Source organism: Epinephelus lanceolatus, chromosome 12 (genome assembly GCF_041903045.1).
Source record: "Epinephelus lanceolatus isolate andai-2023 chromosome 12, ASM4190304v1, whole genome shotgun sequence".
Lineage (NCBI taxonomy): Eukaryota > Metazoa > Chordata > Actinopteri > Perciformes > Serranidae > Epinephelus > Epinephelus lanceolatus.
The window spans coordinates 23,946,391-23,968,028 of record NC_135745.1 but is presented as its reverse complement, the minus strand read 5'-3'; the positions used below and the strand labels follow the sequence as shown (position 1 = coordinate 23,968,028).

General features: G+C 41.3%; 1 protein-coding gene across 1 annotated transcript in view; it reads right to left on the bottom strand.

Moving 5' to 3' along the window:
* gpr158b (G protein-coupled receptor 158b) overlaps positions 1-21,638 on the bottom strand; it is a 139,801-nt gene that overhangs the window by 50,694 nt on the left and 67,469 nt on the right. The window contains exons 3-5 of the mRNA XM_033649587.2: positions 21,164-21,266; positions 10,825-11,036; positions 5,297-5,365 (exon numbers count right to left, since the gene is read on the bottom strand). Coding sequence (XP_033505478.2) covers positions 5,297-5,365; positions 10,825-11,036; positions 21,164-21,266 — 384 coding nt within the window. The remainder of the gene's footprint in view (positions 1-5,296; positions 5,366-10,824; positions 11,037-21,163; positions 21,267-21,638) is intronic.

The window sequence follows — 21,638 nt, the reverse complement described above, 5'->3', positions numbered from 1 at the left end:
GTTGTAACAGTAAATGGGATGTGTTGTAACTTGTGTAACTTAAACTGTGTCTGTGTGAGTGTACATCTTACCCTGCGATGCACGATGTGGACAGCGGGTCCAGCCACACGCTGCTACTGCTGCCAAGCAGCCCCGGCCGTTGGAAAGAGTGTGGGATATACCACTACTAGGAATGGGAGGGGGGGACTAAATCTTTTAAGATTTAAATAGCACATTATTGCGCGATTATAATGAGCACCGCTTACATTGTGCTTTTAATAAATACTACTGCATTGTTCAAAAATTATTAACTGTGTCTCAAATTATTCTAGGGGGGGACAGCTTTACTGAAGGGGGGGTCATGTCCCCCCTGTCCCCCCCCCCGGGATTTCCGCCCCTGGGCACTTGTGATTTACACCCCTCTGGTTTTCGCACCTTATCCAGTGTGACTGTCGCTAACTTCTGTGACTGTTAATCACATCGGCCACAAATTCTGTCTGCCTCCATCAAAGCAGTGCTAGAACATCGTCAAAATTAGTCAGCATCGACTTTAACAGAGACTGAATAGGCAGCAGATATAAAAAAGACGCAACAGCTGTAATGTTTCACTTGCCTACATTCTGGTTTCGACTGTTTACTAACCCTGTTTTCTAGCCTGTTCATGACACTGAACATGACACACCAGAAAAAACAGAGAGGCATACTCATCTGCTGGCCATGGGAAAGGAGACTATTGCCTATTTTTAGCGTGTTTTCCTGTGTTTAAAAAACCTGCATAGATGCTATTTTTGGTGGAAAAAAGGATACAACAAAGCAGACAAATACACAAATAAATGAAAGTGGTTAGCACAGATGAAGAGAACAATAGACAGATTTAATGTTGCCAACCCTTAAGAGTGCAACAATTCACCACACATTTGCTCTCTCTGTCTTACGTTCGGTGTCTTTGCTCCTGCCTCTCTGTGTCTTACTCTCATGGTAACCTGTGGTTAGGATTAGCATCCTCCCTGGCACCTCTGTCTTTTTGCCTCCTGAGAAAACATCCAGCCTTGCAGCTCTCTGGTCTCTACATGACGAACGAAAACAATAAATCACCTCCACAAATAAGAGGTAAAAGTAGGCCACGCTGTTTCCTACACCCACATGCATAAATGCAGAAATGCAAATCCATGCACAAATGCACATGCACACGATCGCAGGAAAATGTCAGGACTTAAAGCAACTCCTTCCTATATATATATGCACACACACACATACACAAACATACACAGAGACAGGCAGACAGAAACACACCCTTTCTGCAGTGCTACCCATGTGGACTACAAAGTCACAGGGGACTGCACAATAAAAAGCCACATTTTTATACCGCTCAGAAGAGGAGGTGGCCCTCCTGGTTCGCATCCAACCTCCCATGCCTCCTCCATCAATTAATCAGCAGATGTATTTTTAAAACAAGTTGTGCTAGAACTTGATGGACTGTTTAAAAATGCATCGAGCACCAGAGCGGAGCAGCTGCGCCAGGCTTAGCTGAGAAAGCTTGTGGTGGCAGCAACAAAGAAACAGCAGCAGCAACAAACGTTAAGACTGCGGGAGAGGAGACAGACACAAAGGTGAGATGGCGAGAGAACACGCAGAGGGGTAATGAAAGGAAAACATGGGGGAAGGCGGGGGGACAGGGGAAAGGTAGAGACAGGCAGGCAAGGTGCTAAGGAATGCAGGAAGAAAGATGGAGATGGGGCAGAGCAAAGGGAGGAAGGGACCCTTGAGTGTATCCAAGTGTGTGTGAACATAAGAGAGTGGCAGGGTATTTTTGGGGAGCTATTTTTGGTGCTGGAGATATCCTTGGGGTGAATGGGGGGAGAGGGTGGATGCAAAATCCATTTCTGAGCACCACAGCAGAAATATATGCAAAGTGTGGTCACGTAAGGACAAACCTACAATACCTGCAGCTCTTTATCTGCTGCACCAAAACTACCAGGCTTTCTATTCTAATGCAAATGTCTTTCTCTCGGTAACACTCCAGTAACTTTAGAATAAGAACAAAAACCTTTATCCCAAGAGTCAGCCGAGCGCTCTGAAGCTTTTTCTTCTCAACAGATTGTTTTTTTTCCTTCTTAAAAATGGCTAACATCCAGCCATCGGGCCTTGTGTTTGAGCAGAGCACTGCCTCACAGTTGGCAGTCTGTGCAAGTATGTGAAGGGAGCGAATTCCCCGGTTACATCTGATCTCCTTGTTATATGGCGCTCAGGTTTCTTCCATCTGTTTCCCTGCTAAAGATGAGCTTCAGACGCGGCACCCCAGGTGCACTGTGGGCTGCAAGCACAAGTGTAAATACACACCTATACAATGCACGCTGGCACCTTCCCACCTGGACATGCTCACACATACAGATAGCAGAAAAGCTGCCAAGCCACAGGCAGCATGCACAATAAGACAAACTTGTACTGTACATGCACACTAACTGTGATGTCTAACTCTTTGTTTTTGTCCAGACAGTGATCAGAAATACAGGACTGTAACAACATCCAAATGCAACTGAAGAAGTAGGAGGCAGAATTTACTGTCTTGTTTACAGAGTACTGTGTTTTATTATGAACAGAAGGAGCAGGAATGTCTTTCTCTTTTATTTTTAAAGATTATTTTGGGGGTTTTTTTGCCTTTAATTAACAGAACAGTGTTAAGAATGAAAGGGGGAGAGAGAGGGGATGACATGCAGCAAGGGCCTACAGGTTGGAACCGAACCTACAGCTGCTGTGGCAAGGACACCGCCTTTGTACATGGGGCACCTGCTCTATCAGAGGCCTGTACTACGAAGCCAGTTCAGCTTACCCAGGATATCTTTTCGTTATCTGGCTTGACTAACCCCAACATCAGCCGTCTGGATAACCGGTACTACAAAGCTGGTTATCAACCAGTTCAGTCAACTCTGGGTTTTCCTATCCAGCCACGAGCACGTTCATGTGAGAGAAGTGGGGGTGTTAATTATGAGTGACATCATCACAATCATGAGTGAAGCTGGCTGCTTCATATAATATGAGATGAAACAGTGCTGAAAGTGTGTGGGACTGTGAGACAGTAAAATGTCAGCGGCGTGGGTTGTAAACGACACTCTGTAATCTTTTAACGGAAAATGTTGTAAAATGTTGAAAATGCTATCCAAAAAGTCATCGTCGGCCTTATCTTAAATTACGTGTAGGTGTCACTGAGCTATATGTGACATTTGTATACAGTATTTTTTGCTGTTTAGATGGATGAAGATGAAACTCCTCTAAATATGTCACATAAAACACTTTAAAGTAACACCAGACTGTTTCTGCTGCTGAAGTAAAGAGTGTAAAAGTAGTTAATGACTGACAAGGTCTGTCTGACTGAAATGTTCCATTTATAATAACAGGAGCAAATTAACAGTGTGGATTATTTTACTAATGAAATATTATTTGTTTTATCCTATTTCTCATCACACAGGTGTCTCGTTATTTTGAGCTGCAGTGATGAATCAGAGTGTCAATTATCAACACTGTCACTGTGGACTAAAATAAACTTTGCATAAGTTAAAATCATGTGTTTAGTGTGTAAACAATCTGTTTGTTAGGAGCTCTGTTTAAAACCAGTGGAAAGAGCCCTGGAACAATGAAATGATTCTACTGACCTAAAACAATATATAGTTCACTCTTATTTTACCTGAGGACTCAGGACTGTTTTGTCTGTGGATACTTTTTTTCTGCGCTGGAGCAAGTTAGCTGTTCAGCATCAGTTAGCATGGTGATTTATCTCAGTAAAAAGAGAACCAGCTTCGCAGTACTGAAAACCCAGAGTTAACCCTGAAGTTCACTAACTCCAAATCCTGCTTTGTAGTACAGACCTCAGGTGAGCTGCTCAGCGCCCCAGGAATCAGCTTTCAACAAGATGTACAAGGCTTCATTTTCTTGGAAAAAATTTAAAATGTACACCTTGACCTCTCCCTCATTTTAAAGATACAATACTTAAAATTTTTAAGAACTTGAGCCCCATTTTTGATACTACTCAAGGTGACCATTTTTTCTGCAGTAGCCAGCATCATTCATGGCAGAGTCCCCCACTGCCACATTTCACACGCAGGCAGGGATTAACAGGACATAATGCACATGTGATCAAGCATGAATGTAAATTAATCTCTCCAACAGCTGTATCAGAGCTGTATTAAGTTACTGTTGATGCAAACCCAACATTTCCTTCTATAGCTGCCTCATATTCAAACCACTTAACTGCTGAAACGCGGCTTTTACTGTGAGGCTGCCACAGGATACGTGATGTATCTGTGACCGTGGTTAAGGGCTGACAGCATTCGTGGAATTGGAATTCTGGGGCCTGTAGTACTAAAGCACACTGTGACCATCACTAACCACTGATGTAACTAAATCAGGCATGACATTTTAAAGGTATAATATGCTGGATTTTCATAAAAATAATGTATAGACTGACTCATACAAAAGTAATCCCTCTCACTCATCATGTATGACCCGCTAGAAGTGTGTGTGTCTTTTCTCTGCAGAGGCTCTGCTCTCTACCTGTATCTTATTATTTTCTTCTTAATGTGCTGTGGGGGGGCAATCTTGGGCACAGCGTCCAGGTGATGTTGGGACTTTATAAAAAGGTAGCGACTGGTGCCAGACCGTACGCATCACGCCAGAGCCCTGTGTGGGGCTGTTATCCTAATTCCGCTCTCACTGAATTTCTGACCATTAACATTCACTCCCGCAGAGAGTGTTATCTATTACCGCACATTCCTGCAGGGTGTGTGTCAGCTCCGGCCCTCACACGTAAATGCTCTCACCATACATGCCCGAGTAAGTAGTAAGTCACGAAATTACGTTCCTGTACATGCAGTCCTCTAAATCATGCATTTAACAGAAAGCTAAGAACATTGCGGACATACTGAAAAAACGCAAACATAGTGAGGTGAAACGCCAAGCAGATGAAGCTCGTTCCAAAACGAGGGTGAATCTAGGGTTGACTTTCAATTTTCATTTTCACTGGCAAGCACTGAAGGAGAGGATGAGGATAAAGAGCAATAAGGAGGAACTGGTGTATTTTCTGCTGGACAGGCAGATGCCGGTGGTTAGCTTAGTTAGCCTGCTGAAGTGTTGACTTACATTAAAACAAATGTAACGTTCCTACAACAGTAGCTTACAGTGTTCGTACACTCAGTGTTGTGTTCACAAAAAATAACCAACAATTCTTGTGTACTGTACCTTTTAATGTGGACGAAGCAGGAACTGAAGCAGTAAAAGACTGAGTAAATTGTGGGTGTCAGTTCAGATCAGAAGGCAGACTTACTGGGAAGTAGAGCAGTAAAGCCCCAAACAAGATGGCTTCCAGTAGAATGAGACCAGATGTGCGGATGCTCTGTTGATGGGGAAAGAGAGACAACAGAAAAAACATCAATCAACCAATCAATCAATCACTGACAGGGATGAAGTGATTTATGTGTGGGTTGGTGCGCTGATGGAGCTTGAAATATTATAGTCTGTCTGAAGTTATCAGATGAAGGTCTTTGCTCAGCTTAGTGATTTGGCGCCATGTCAAAACAATGCATCAAATCCTGCTGCTGTAAATCTGACATCACTGTTTGTTTGAAGTGAACACTGTGAGGAATAGCAGGCAAATGCAAACAATAAATCAGTGCTTATTTCGAAGCAAACAAACACAAAGAGCAGTTCAATATATAAATATATATGCGCTAATGTTTTGCCTTCCCCTGAAACAAGAATATAAGTGACGACAGCACCTTTTCTGGGTTGGATTTAATTACCCACATTACCTCCTGGAGGATTTTCTATGTTTTTTATGTAAATTCAAAGGGCTCCAGGGACATTTCTTGTGAACTGAAGAAATGTGGGAGATTTTGAAGCAACAACACAATGTCTATAAATAGCACACCGGGAAAGATTCGACTGAACTTTGCCTGAAGAGAGGTTGTAATTATCCTACACAGTGAGGATCTCATATTTATTTCATTTTATTCTTTTAGCAGTGTGGATATTATGCAACCACTCTGCTGCAAATCTGTGTGGATTCAAATTGAGGGTTCAGGTACCATTGTGTCTTATGTCACCGTTTAAAAAAACAAAAACATAAAGGATAAGATGGATCATCTTAAAGACATTAATGAGTTTGGCCCCTGTGTGCAGTATCAAAGCACAACAAAGTATCACAGAAATATGTGTAGTAGACACAACCTCAAAACAACACATTATGTGGTGGTGGCCATCAAATAAGTTCAAATTATGTGCTGGTGGGAAGACCTCTGGCTCACTTCGTCCTTGGCAGCAGCCCAGGTTTGATTCCTACCCATGGCCCTTTGCAGTGTCTCATCCCCTCTCTCCATCTCCATTTACCTGTCACTCTCAAGCTGATCTATAGTAAACGCAAAAAAAAAAAAAAGCCCTAAAAAGTAATACGGTGCAAAGTCTATTTTGAATGGTCACAGTTTTGTTGTGAAATAGTCAGATTCAGGTTCAGAAAAATGGTTTCAGTTAAAATAACTGTCAGTGATGTAAACTTACGTACTTTGCTACTTACCAAAGGTACCTATGTAAAACACTTTGCCTAGTTAAAAGTCTATAAGTCTGTAAAGTTACTTGACTACATAAACTTTTGGTTTATGGACACAAACAGCGGTCTACTGGTTGAAAGTCCATGTTGGCCCTGGCCATGTCACTGGTTTCCCTATGTTTTTTCTTGTCCTCTGTTTCCCCTCCCCTCGTATGTCTCTCTGTGTGTCTCCCTCACTCTCCTGGGTTCCTGATTACATTCATTCAACTCACCTGCTCCCCGCTGCTCACCTGAGAACAATCCAGTAATTAACCCTGCAGTATAAAACACTCTCCAGTCCTCACCAGATTGTTGTGTCTACCACTGTGGTACAGTCATACTTCAAGCTGCTGTTGAACTGTGACTTCAACTTAGACTTTTGCTTGGGTATTTTTTTGTGGATACTTACCTTGTGTTTTTCTCTGTCATAGGATCACCACCTACCTACCTGCCTGCCTGCCTGCCTGCCTGTTTGACCTTCTGCCACGCTCCTAGCCAGCCAAACTCCTCCAACCTCGATTTGCTTCCCTGCCATCAGCCTCCACCCCCTGGATTTTCCTCTATGGGCATATTCATTATCCTGGCATCAAAACCTCATTTGTTACCACTCTCTTTCCGAGTCTGTGTCCTGCGTTTGGGATCACCTTGTTGGTTGTAACACATGTTTGTTTGACCCATTCACTGCCCTGCCCACCTGCCTGCCCTATGTGGACATTCTTGTTCTTTGTGTGTCCACCACGACAAAATTGCACTGGCACTGCTTTTGTGTTGCCAGCACGTAATTTTTCACATTTCATGCCCAACAGCTGGTAATGCACTTTTTAGATTTTGTATCCATTTCACGTATTTCTATAGCCTTTTACACTGCCTGTTCAAGGCGAGAATAACGCGCCATAGTTCTGCCTTGCTGTTCTTTATAAAAGGTACAATCACTGAATGAGGGGACAGAGTTGTCTCGCCTTTAAGCCAGCAGCGGAGGTGCAAAAGAACAGCAGGCAGGATGGGACAGGTGTGACATTTTGAAGACATGTTATGTATGCGACCTACAGCTGGGAGATTTAAAAAGTAGCTAGCAGTTAGCAGTTAACTCAAAGAAGAACAGCAGTCAAAAGTCTGCCAATTAGGAAGACAACAATATCAGGGAGCTCCTTACTATCCGAGGTAAGCACAAGATCAGCCTCCATATAACGAGAACGTCAAATAATTGATATTGCCATGTTACACCATTGTTGCTGTTTGCTTCTGTGTAAAAATACAAACGCAGCATAGAGAAGGGACTTCGTAGCAGCCCTATAAAGCGATCTCTGTGTAAAAAAAAAAAAAAAAGGGCTTCTGAGAACCAGCAAAACCAGCAAAATATTTATATTTTCAAACACAGATTTAAAGCAAATTAATGTTTATTTATCCGACCTGCTTCTTTATTTCACTGACATCCAGTGAGTGTTATATCCATGGAGCCCTTTGAGGGCTGTGTGAAATAGAACTGCTGAAACTTGTCTAATTTTACCACAATTTACTGTGTGAGCCGGCGCATGGAGGGATTGTTTGCCTTTCATCTGTAATTAAGTCTGGTTTAATGTCGAGATTGTCTGTAACAGCTTCTGGCACCATTCAAGCACTGTGGCGGGGTCAGGTGAGCCACTGCACAATGGTTATCACTGCCATTAACCTCAGCTTTCACCTTTGATCCTTCACCTTCTCCCAGTTAAATGGGTACACATATTTTACACACACACGGGATATTTCCAGCTACTGTTAGCTGAGTAATTTAAAGAGTGCTCTGGGGATTTAGTAGTGCATTCCTCTAAAGTCTGGGGACTCATGAATGACAGAAGAAATGTCCAAAAACTGAAGCAGCAGAGGGTGAGATTTTCTGACTAGTATTTTGTATGGGTTAAGCTCCAAAAACTTTTAACCTGCAATTCTCATAAATGCAGCTCGGTAATCGCTCTTTATTGGGGCATGGCCACATTAGCTTTCTGTTATATGAAACTGCTCCGTTCTTGGCCCCAAAAAGGATTTGATGTCATGGTTAAAATAAAAATAAAAACTGAGTGGAGCTACTGCAGACTGTAGCCTGGTAATGTATTATTGTAGCCTACTACTGGGAGTGGGCAATGACCTTTACATTTCCAAACATAAGTGTTTCTATGGGCAGACTGTACACATATGTATGGTCAGAGTTGAACAAAGGTGGACTGTAAGTCTGCCAGAGCCAGCCAGGAGCTCGCACAAAAACAGGAGATGCATGCTTAAATCAGTCCATGTAACATGACTGCATTTACCCTCTTTACCTGGTAGATGCCCAGCTTTTCAAACTCCATACCCCCAAGTTTCAAATGCATAAGTTCTGCTAAAAACTGTCTCCTCCAATTTAAAATAACCCCTGATGACACCATTTAAATTTAAGCTCCCCCCAGAGCCACAGAGGACATTATATTACCCTTTTTACTAGCTCAGCAGTAGTACTCCTAATTAAGAAACCTTTAAGGAATCCTTCACCCACAAATGATCATTTGTAAAGCCATTATTCAGCACCGTAGTTACATTTAACTCAGGCTGAAAACTGTTTTTCTCACATACCTCCATAGTGAAAGAAGAATCCCAAAATGGAGAAAATTCTGGATGCTTTTAATGCTTTTAATGCTTTGAACATCCGTTTGTGTTTTAACTCTGACCCTGCTTTCTATTCAGCTGAGTTGCAAGTGTTTTAAATAAAGTTTAGGTGAAAATACATGTTTTTGGAAAGTACTAAGCATATGACTAAATAAATGAGACTTGGATTAAACTGCAAGAGTTGTACTTGTTTGTAGACAGATGTTTTGATAGTTTTGCTGTTGTGAAAGTCCCACTTAAGCCCCTGTGACTTCCTGTTTTTCAGCTAATGTTCTTTCTCAAACAGAGAATGGGGGTGTGGTTAATAGTCAGGCGTAAACCATTACCAGGGCATCCAGATTACCATTGTAGCGTACATGTCAATGCAATAGCATGGATGTTAGCATGAATAGTGATCGCAGTCACTCTAATGTATGAGGAGGATTTTTCTCCACCTCCTTTGCCTGAAGGAAATATGAATAAGTATGTAACGTTAGCTAGCATTCAGTTACTTCTGAATTACAACTGCTGAACTTTATATTCAATTTACACTTGATGTGGCAACTAGTCAACCTGGTGTCACTCCATAGTCGTCAAAAACTGGTGCTTGGTCAGTGACTTCCGGCATCACTGACGAAAAAAGCCGTCCTTTCACGTTGGCATGATACATTGCTGGTAGCCATTATTGTTTAACAGCACCCAGAAATGTGGCAGGACACCACAAATGTTAAGGCGGTGGAAGTCTGGGTAGTTTGAGTGGGAGGGGCTGTGGATGGGTCTAACAACCACAGACTTTCACCCAGAAGGCCGGTGTTCGCTTCCTTAAAGATTGTAAAGTCAAACCCTGCACTTTTGTCCTAAACTTAACCACGTGCTCTTATTGTTGAAGGAAAAAAACATGAATTTACGGTGTTGTACAGACGTAGCGCATTTATTTTGACAGAGACTGTATGTAAACTGAACATCTCCAGTGAAAACAGAAGTGTATTCTGAAAGAAGACAATGCATGGAACAGGCAGAACTTGACACGGTGTCAGACGTCGTATCTGACGTATCTCGATGTGGAAAGTCCATGACCAAAAGTCGATACATGATGAGGTCGGAGTGAGAATGTGTTGCAACTAGTTTATTTGCAAGTTTCGGTCATGGACCCTATCAGCATTTATTACAAGTACAAGCTAGCAGTTGTTTAGTACCCTTATCTCTGACACAGTCTCTCGATATTAACCATACTACTCAAACTGAAGTTTCAAAGAACCGTGCTGTGTCCAAAAACTGAATAAACAATCCCACACAATCCCAAAACGATGGCTCATTGTCTTGTTTTTCCTGTGATTCACACAACCCTACACTGTATGTGTGCTGCAGGTGTAGCCAGTAGAAAGATTCACATCACAGCCACTCCACCAACAGTCCACTACATCTTCAATATAGCCAATATACAATAAAAGATGGCTAGCTTTTTGTTGCTCAGTTGGAAAAAGAGGCATTTCAGTGCACATATGACCTGTAGCTTCTGACTAAAGTTTTCTTCCTGAATTCAACATAACACAGGGTGAGTAACTGATATACAAAATTACCATTTTGTTGGTGAAGTTTTCCTACATGGTCCTGATTTTGAAAATTGAAATGTTCCCCTTTAAATGAAGAGCATTTGCTTTGCATCCACCACTCACCTTCTTCCTCCTGAAGTGGTAGACCACCACCATGCTGGCCAGGTCCAGCACCATGCACAGACCCTGGAAGGAGGCCACAGCGAGCCGCAGAGCGCCGTCCTCCTGCACCAGGCAAGGCGTGTCATCCCGGCAGTAGGGGCAGCCCTCACGGCACGGCAGGCACTTCGTGGACACGTCAGAGGTCTCGTCTCTGCTCGAGCCCTGCTCCTTACCTGAAGGAGGACGGGAGGGCACTTTAGTTGACAATCAGACTGGGTACACTCACATAGTGTGCGCTACTGCAGAGCTGAAGTATTTGTACTCTTCTGACAGATGAAATCTAATCACAACTCAGAATGCGGGTCTGATTTACTGTAGTGTTTTCAAGGATTATCAATGTAATTAATTTGGTTTAGCTGTCACACACTGACTTCTCATTAAACGCTCAGTTAATCAATTTGAAGGAGTAGAAATCATCAATCCAATAAATCACAAAGCCTTGTGGGTGATAATTACAAGAATACAGCCTTTAATTAGGCAGATGAGGGAATAATGAAGGAGGGGAGGATAAAATAGTGTGACACCGCTCCCTTTATCACTCCGGTCTGCATAATTGTTGTTATACCAGCATGTGGCACACTTGGATTTGTGGTTTATCAAGTGAGTCCCTAAATTACTTTTTCTAACATCTCATTTGAGAGTGCTCACATTAGCATGACTGGATGTGTTCTGTTAAGCACCTCTGAAACCCAAATTTAATCAATTACATGTAAAGAAAGAACAGACGGTGCCAAGAAAAAATAATAATTCCTTCTTTCAGCGACATGAGTCAATCTTGAGTCCAAATTCTCCATTTTCACCACACACACGCACACACAATGCAGCTCTTCTTGAAAAGCGTGTAATTCTTCTGTCAGCATGCAGACTCTGTGCTGAAGTTGCACAGTGCTTCAGCAGAGCTTGATTGCGAGAGAATTCGCTGATCGTACTGGGGTGGTGATTAAACAAGTTAAGCATGAATTGACTGGTACATTTATAGACATAATAACAGACATTATAGACAATTTATCAAGCAATCATGCAGTCACTGATGTAAGAAATCACAAAAAGAGTGGTTTTGTCTTTTCAGTTTGTCTCTGTGTTAAAGGGTTTAGAAAAGAAGGGAAGGAGGTGACCGTGAAAACAAAATGACTGGTGATCCACCCTTTCACTGTCTTTTCTGCTGTAAATCCCAGGGAAGCCGTTTATCTTCTCTGGGATTCATGCATGCACTGACATTCACATTGTGAGTTTCATTTAGGGCTGTACGATATGCAAAAATAGAATTACTGCCCTGTGGTTGTAAGCCTCCATGAACCTGTCAAGCTGCAGTTACAGTTTATATCCATGTCTGTGAAAACATGGATGCTGTACACACATCCTCCCCTCAGCAGCACAGAAGATCTATATAATCAGCTCAGTTTCAAGATGGACACCCAAGATTAGTGTCACCAATTCAGTATCTGACTGAATGTCTCTCCTTCTGTTCCTGAGATATGATGTTCGATAATGGCCAGAAAGGTATTTTTTATGGAACATTATGATGTCACAGTGAAGCTGACCTTTGACCTTTTGGATATGAAACGTCATCACTTCATTATTTTATCCTACTTGACATTTGTGTGAAATTTTTTCATAACTAGCGTATGAATTCTTGAGTTATGGTCAATTGCATATTTTGTGAGGTCACAGTGACCTTGACTGTTGACCCTTAACCACAAAATACTAATCAGTTCATTCTTCAGTCAAAGTGGACGTTTTGTCAAATTTAAAGAAATTCTCTCAAGGTGTTCTTGAGATATCGCATTCACGAGAATGAGAGAGATGCAAGGTCACACTGACCTTGACCTTTGACCACCGAAATCCAATCAGTTAATCGTTGAGTCCAAGGGAAAGTTTGTGCCGAATTTAAATAAATCCCCTCAAGCTGTTCTTGAGATGTTGCGTTCACAAGAATCAGATGGATGCAAGGTCACAGCAACCTTGAGCTTTGCTCTTTGACCACCAAAATCTAATCAGTTCATCCTCCAGTCCAAGTAAACATTTGTGCCAAATTTGAAGAAATTCCCTCAAGGCATTCTTGAGATATCATGTTGACGACAACGAGACGGACAAGGTCACACTGACCTTGACCTTTGACCACCAAAATCCAATCAGTTAATTGTTGAGTCCAAGGTAAAGTTTGTGCCGAATTTGAGATATTGTGTTCACGAGAATGGGACGGATGGAAAACCTGAAAACATAATGCCACAAGTCATAGCTGATGCCAGAGTGGTGGCATGAAAACCACACAAGCACAGTTGCCCTGACCTGTTGCCCTCTTATGTCATGCCAGAGTCACGTCCGAATCAGCGGCTGGGTATGCTCGCTACTGTTGTCCCAGTCCAACTGCTAATACTCAACACATTTAGCCTGCACAAACTGATCTGACACAACAGATAAACATCGGCCACTGCTGTCGATAGGCCGATGGCACTCAACAAGGTGAATACTGGTTGATACTGATGTTTAGCTGATAAAATGGTGCATCCCTATCAGTAATGTTACATGCAAAAGTACATGTATGTCATCATATTTGTTTATGTTGCTGCTACAGTGAAGAAAAGAGCACGAATTGCAAGATCCCACGCCAATACAATGGCGTTGACCTTTGCTTTACGCCTACTGTTTACATTTGGGCAAAATGCCAAGAACGACCTCCTCGCCTGCCTTCCTACTGTATCACCCATGGCTGATCAGTTCACAGGATATGCAACTCTACTCATGATAAATAGGAGCCCACTTATGTGTTTTGGTTCAGTTGGTGTTCACACCTGATGTGAACTGTGCCCGAGTCCACATGAACTGTACTCGAGACCTTTTCAAGTAGACCCAGGTATGGGGTGAGTACTCTATCTGAGTGTAGTACACAATGTTCACACTTAGCAAACTAAACTAAATGTTGTGGTCAAGTGCACTCGGATCCTGGCTCCTGATGTAAAAACCTCCTTAGCTGTGTAACTGGGCGGTAGGTCTGGGTAGAAATAAATAGCGGAGAGAAAGCGGGAGGTTATTGCAGTAACAAATTTGAGAAATGCAATGAATGAAAAAAGCTCTTAACAAAAATCTAAAAAGCTCCCTCGGCCCACTTTGCATGCACTTTTGAGATGTATGAATCTCAAATGTGTGAATATTGAGTACTATGTTTTAGCCAACAGCCAAATATTATTGAAAAAAGTGGTTGTTTTTAGTATCTGTTCAGATCTGTGCATATCTAAATACTTTATTACTTCACTTTCTGACTGTCGGTGTGATTATTAGACGTGAAGAAGTGGTCTACTTTTAGATATCTGGGCACACAGTCTGTTCTTTGATTTAACTTTTAAGGGTCAAATCATTGTCACAATCAATGGAGAGAGCACAGAAGGAAAGAACTCCAGTGAAGCTTTCATTTCTTGACTCAGTTTCACACCTCTAGTGTGGGGCCAGATGTTCACAATGATCGCACATTTCTCTGTTTGGGGTCAGTTTTTTCGCTGTGCGGGTAGCACCTCCAACAGATCCCCTATCGAGAGTAATCTTTCTGTAAGTTTATAATTGCAAAAAAAAAGTGTTCAATGATAACTAGGGATGCACAATATTGGTTTTTTGCAGATATCCAATTCCAATAGTTCATTTCAAAGCCAATAGTGCCTGATACCAATGTTGTTTATTGAATAGCGATGATGTGAAGATGATGAAGGACACTGTACCGTCTTGCTTATATATAGAAAGGTTTATTACAAGAAGTACAGCATCAAATCAAGCGCCTAGGAAGCCTGAGAGAGAGTTCGAAGCCAAATATGAACTGCTCTGAATAATGGTTCAATTTACCCTGCATATATAGGTTGGCTGTTTTGATGAACTTTGAGACAAAATGTGACAAGTGACAGAGAGACAATCTAGCTGGAATCCAACCTTTCATCTTACTTATCTATCCTTGACCTAAGCCATGATAAAATCTTGACCTGGGCCCCTAACTAATCATATAAGACCCCGGTCGTCACATAACATGTGGCACGTCAGATACTACACCAATGACGTACCAATATTATCGCGCATCTCTAGTGATAACTAATCTCTCAAGCTGCTGCTATGGCTTTGCTCTTATGCTTTTTTTCACACAACTATAGCTGCACAGTTTGCTTGTTATAATTTTCAACTGGAGATTGTAAACTTGTGTTGCTTGTTTTTGGTCTTTTCATGCATACTCTGTAGGTTTATGACCTGAACTTAGCTTGAGGATTTGATATCAGAAGTCTCTCAATTAACCCTAACCCCTAAAACACTGTTGTTTGGGTGCGAAGTAAGCTGTTGAACTGCACCTTACAGGTTGATCTTCTGACTGGGAGCTCAACGTGAGCTGTTTTTGTACCTTAAACAGCATGAATCACCAACACAGAAGTGAAAAATTCATTATCTCAAGAAGAAAACCTTCTGCTTAGCTCAGAGTGCAGATTTAGCTATTAGCTCCAGCGACCTGGTCAGAGCTGTGGATTTTAATAAGCTGGACATGGTGGATAGTTCTGCACAGAAGCTGGTGAGGAGGAAACACTGGTGTAAAGCAGTGTTGGGAAGATTACTTCTGAATTATAATAGGCTACCGATAATGAGTTGCCCTGTTAAAAATGTAATAAATTTGTAACTACTTTAATTATTTTAACAAATCAGTGTAACTTATTACATTTAATTACTTTTCTGGTAAATATTTTAAACTAGGCATTAAAGCCAAGGAGACCTCCCCATGTTTATGTGTTTGTACATACTTCAAGAGATGAAATAATAAATGTTCCATGTCCACTGTGTAATGGCGCATCACAGGACTGAGCAGCACTCTTAATGTGGGAATGAAGGCTGGGAACAACAAAGCCTACCGCTGTGGGAGCACGCACTGCAAAAGTCCAATGAAGAGCAGAGTAAGGTAAAGGGCAGCATGTCACTCACTGACAGGAGGGACAGCGCGCAGTCGAATCACCTGATATTAAACACATGCTTTGTTCCTGCTTAGAGTGAAGCCATGCAAATTCAAACAAGAGAACTCATACTAACCACGCTCAAAATTTGAACCCATAATGCCACATTAAAAGAGTCTATCTGAGTGTAGAGACAGCTCCTTGTTGTAAGTCATCAGTGGTGTTGCACTCAAATTTGTCCAATTTTGAACATCAAACACTTTATTACCTGCGTTCTGGTGAATTTTCATGCACCAATTTATGGTGGAAATATCTTATTTATGTAAGGGAAGACACATAATTCACACAGCAGGTTCAAGATATTAAAATATAATGGAATATAATGCAGTAAGGCTCTCAGGTATTCTATATTGCTTTCAAATATTTATTCTCCCGTAGATCAACATTTCTCGATGACTGATGTTATCCCTGCCGAGTCAACACATATGAGGGTATGATTCACTCTTCAGTCCTCCTTTGTGACTAATAGTTCATATCCCAGGTAGCCAAAATGACTTGGCCCAGCATTGGCCCAAACTCGGTACGCCACAAGACATAATTCAAGCCGCGTCTGGTCACCTAATTGGCTGAGATTTGGGATGAATGACGCTCCGCCAAATAATCTGGCCCCATTCTGGCTACACTACCATCACTGGGCCCTATTAAGAGGGACCTGGCCCAGCATCAGCCCAAACTTGGTTTGCCTGAAGAAATACGTCAGGTTGCCTGACTTGGCTGCGACTTGGAATGAATGATGCCCTGATTATCCATTATCCTAATGGATATAAAGAATATATGGTTACTTGCATACATGTTTTTTTCGGAGGGGTCTTTTTTGAGTAGGTGGGCTGGGGGGGATTTTTTTTGGGACAATGCACATTTGTTTCTTCTATATTTCCATTACATTATATGTTTTCTTACTGTGAAAATAAACCTTTCTCAATGCGTTATTTGTTGCAAGCTATTTATCAGAACATTCTTACAATTCATGCTTTTAAAAAGTGATAGGTAAAAGGGGTGGGTGATATGGCCCTAGAATAATATCCCAACATTTCAGGGTATTGTTGGAATAGCAACATTCTTGTCGATATGACATATCATTTTTACAAATATATGAATTCAAGAATACGTAATCCAACAAAATAAGTGATATAGTTTTATAGTTTGCTTCAAATATTCAGTAAAAACTAAAATGATGTCTCATTTCTTTAGTTTGTGACCAACAACAGTAACTCAGATTCTGTATACAATATTAATAGTTCAACAAAATAAAATCTTCCACAAATTACACATTTAAACAGCTCCCAAACACAAAAATGTCCCCTGGGATCTATATATATAAATCAACAGGTGATTTCCTTCTTTTAGTAAAATCCTAAATGACTGAGTTGTTTTTTTTCCACCTGGACCTTTATGCTCTGCCATTTCTCCTCTAATCATCACGCTGTAACCTGTGACAGGCTGTTATGATACCACAACTATCACACAGTCACATATATAGTTTTTTGTCAAGCCGCAAGAGTCACATAGGTTTACATCACCAAAGGTTTATGACAAAATCACTTGATGACACTGACTCCTGTGTGCGTACGGCGAGAGAGGAGAGGGAGAGACGCCGTGCTGCTGCCAGAGGAGCCGCTAAATGAGTTCCCTCTGAGCTGTAAGTCACTAAAAGAGTCTGAGAAGTCCGGGGCTGTTCATAAAACATTCATGACGCCACAGTTTATTCCACACTACTGAAGTTGCTCCTCTTTGTGGAACCACCGCAGAGTCCGTGATAATTTCGCTTTCAGCCATGTTTGCTGTTCCTGTGTGTAAAAGTGTGACGTCAATATGTCAACAAGTCGAAATATTGTGAGTATCACCATATGAATTTTTCACATGATATTAAAAATTATTCTGGTATTATAGTGAATTTCATCTATCTATCTATCTATCTATCTATCTATCTATCTTGTTAATGTATAGTCACAGCTATTAAGTTCATAAAGTTTGATTGTGACATTCAAATCAAATGTCATGTTTGATAAGGTCCTACTGCACATTTCAGAATAATTCATTTGTCATTACAGGCTGTGTTGTTCTCCCTCCATCCTTTCTCCCCTTTGATATCTGTCCTTTTGGCCTGTTGCTAGGGAACAATACAAAATCTGTTTCCAGTCTGGTCCGTTTTTCGGGGATGCACGAGGAAGAACAGACTGGTTCCAGGGGGGGAAATCAGGGTCGCCAGCAACTGCGACCCAATCTGAGCCGCAGAGATTTTTAATGATGGGGTCTGCATGGGGGTTTGGAAGATGAGTCTCTTCACAGCCTGAGCTCTTTGACTACAGGCCTCATCACGCTGCATTACAAGAAAGCTCCAGCTTAGCATATCATCCCCCTCAGGGTGCTGTATTGTTGGAGTCAGGGATGAAAACCACCGCAGTTGCTTGATTATCTCGCTCATCAGGGCCAAGCTTTCTGCCCGAGGACACTGCAGCGCTTTCAGTCAAGATGTCAGAAAATAGGCATTCAAATCCAAAGCACGAGCAGGGAGGTAAAGGTAAGGATATACTTGAAAATCGCAGGGGTGGAAGGAGAAACGTCAGTAAAGGAAAGGTCCAAAGCCAAGTTATGTGTACATGTTGAGATTTTAAAGTTTTCAGCCTTATTGTGTCTGCCACATCTCAATAAAAATAAATAATAATGTAAACATGAGAGTGATAGCAAGATATGTAGGACAGATAGTATCAGCTGACCATTCGCTGAACCAATATCCCAAACAGTGATTGTCCAGTCACAGCTTGGAAATCATAAGCTTTGGTTTGCTTCAGACACAGAGGTATACATGGAGCTTTAAAAAGAGTGATATTAGTTTTAAAATACAAAAGCAAAAGTGTAAGGAACAGATTAAACAGTGTGTTTATCTGCTCTAATGTAAGCTGTAAACATTAAAAATTCCAAAGGCAAAGAGCCTTTATTTAGGCCCATGGATATATTATTTTAAGGCAATTAATGTTTGTGTCATGGGTTGTTATATATTAATATAGTTGTATTTTAAGGCAGTTATAGCCTGCTGCCAGTGCTGTCTCGAGTCTCCTGATCCTCGTTTAATAATATTATGTTACTGTTAACTTGCAATTACATGGCAATGCATCTCAAGTGTTGCAAAGTAACACAAAAGTAATGGAACATGTAGTGTAACAAATTACTTTCTGCAGGGTGTAACTATGTAAAGTAATGCATAACTCTGTTTAAAGTATGTAAAATAATGTTTGTGCCAAATTTGAGGAAATTCCTCAAAGTGTTTTTGACATATCACTTTAATGACAATGAGACGGATACAAGGTCACGGTGACCTTGACCTTTGACCACCAAAATGTAATCAGTTCATCCGTGAGTCCAAATGAACCTTGCTGCCAAATTCGAAGAAATTCCCTCAAGGTATTTGTAAACTATAATGTTCACAAGAATGAGACAGACATAGTTACAGTGACCTTGACCTTTACCACCAAATTTTAGTCACTTCATTGTTAAGTCCAAGTGAATATTTGTGCCAAATTTGAAGAAATTCCCTTGGGGAGTTCTTGAGATATTGCATTCACAAGAATGAGAGAGATAAGGTTACAGTGACCATGGCCTTTACACTATGACCATGGACATTTGTGACAAATGTGAAGAAATTCCCTCACAGCGATCTTGAGATATTGTGTTCATGAGAATGGGATGGACTGACAATCCAAAAACATAATGGCCCCTGGCCACATCTATTGCTGGCGCAGAGGCACAAAAAAATGACTGATTTACAGTTCATAACACTGATGATAGGCTGACTGTTACCCATGAATCTTATGCAATCATGTTAACTAGCTGAAGCTAAATCACTGTGCATAACAATGAGACAAACCCATTAGCTAACTAGAAAAGCACTCGGAGAGTGCAGACCTCCGCCAAGCAGCTCGGATTTCCCACCATTTTATTATGTTATCCACTTTGCTTCAACTGATGACCACCAAAATTTTATCATCTGTCCCTTCTCCCATTATCAACCTTTCCTGACAATTTCATCAAAATCCATCCAGAACTTTTTGAGTTATTTTGCAGACAAACAGACTAACAGACCAACGCTGGCGAAAACATAACCTCCTTGGTGGAGGTAACAATTACGTACTATTGAAAGATATTGGCCAGTTAGCTTTATTATTATTCCAAGTGTAAAGACATTCTTGTGAACCACAGTGGATGGTTTTGGAACTTTTCGAGCAAGAGACTGTCCACCTCACACTGTCCACCTCAGAAACAAACATAAGATATGCCAATAATTATTATTTTAATAGTTAATAGTTAATAGTTAGTTTAATAGTACTGTATACACCATAAAAGGGTATGTTTATACTTGGCACTTTAGGCTGCCGTACATGTTAATGTAGGTCCACTTTAACATGCAACTCAATGTTACACAATATACTGTATGTAGTAGGGGGGTCTGTGCTCTGTCTTTCTTTCAGTTAAGGGGTCCTTGGTCTGGAAAATTTTGAAGAGTCCTGGTGTGATACATTACTTTCGTGATTAGTTTATCCAAATGGTTCTCACAAGAACTAAGACCTTCACATACTCTGTAATACTCATGATAAATAGCTTTACCCTGCATGAACAGCAGCCTACTGCCGCTTCATTCCCATGTCTTCTACAGGGTTCAGCTTAAAACATTTAAAAAACAGCTGGAGTTTTAGCATTGGCATTAACTTAAGCTAGCTAGCTGCAGCTGGCAAAATCTGCTCGAGACGTGTCATATCAGCCGAGAAAATCCATGGTTGTTGGGTTTTGTTTACTTCTGGGTGAAATCAAACCGCCTTTGTTTCAAAAATTACAGAGAATTTCAAATGGAAAATCTGCCTGTATGTGACATGTGAGAACTGAAAGCTTGACAGGCGTAGCAACAGGAACTGAGGGTTGCGGGGCTCAGTGAACATTCAATTAAAGTGTGACTAATCTTTTATTTAAGTTTATCCCATCAACATGTGTTCTCCGTCTACACAGCCACCTTACAATCCAACAGGTCTGTGATTCAGATGCCACCTGTGGCTCCCACAAGAGCTCCGAATAGAAACATAGTATTTCCACAATAAGTCGCAGTCGCAAAATCTTTTGACTGAAGCTCGAGTTCCATAACCTCACAGCCCCCAGGATACCCATTCAAAGACATAAGAAGAATTTCAAACAAAATGTGTGGCTGTCAGCTGAAAAACATAATAGATGTTTTTTTTTTCTTTTTGGAAATCCCAAAAGCTTGCTTTTGAAAAATTCAAAGTTTTGATCTGACAGCTCTCTGCAATATGTATTTTTACACCACAGAGGGAATTGTAACCTACTTTTAAAGCCATTGAGCGCCACTCGGCTTGGATGGTAGAATCCTCTCCTGCACTGGCACTTGTACTTGTCCAACACAAATCCATGGCCGACGATGGGAGTGCACTAAGAGAGAGAAAAATGCAAAGACAGACAGGTTGACATTAACAAAAAAGCCTCAGTGTTTACAATCGTTTGGTTGCTATCAACAAAAACATTACAGGAGTTTGTTGTATGGGGGCAAAAGTGAGAAGCTGAAGAGGAAATCATACGTGAATGTGCAACAGCGGGGTGGAGATGGAGATCGAGGGGGATGATTGTGTGACTCAGCCAACGCAGCTTTGTTTTGCTTCTTGAATCCAAAAGCAAGTGGGAGTAAAATGATGAAATCCTTTCTGGTACTTAGGATTTCAGACGCAGAATGAAATATCATAGCACACAGTAACAACAGTGTTCTCAGCTACACTGTCTGCAATAATGGGCCTCATGCAACTACAT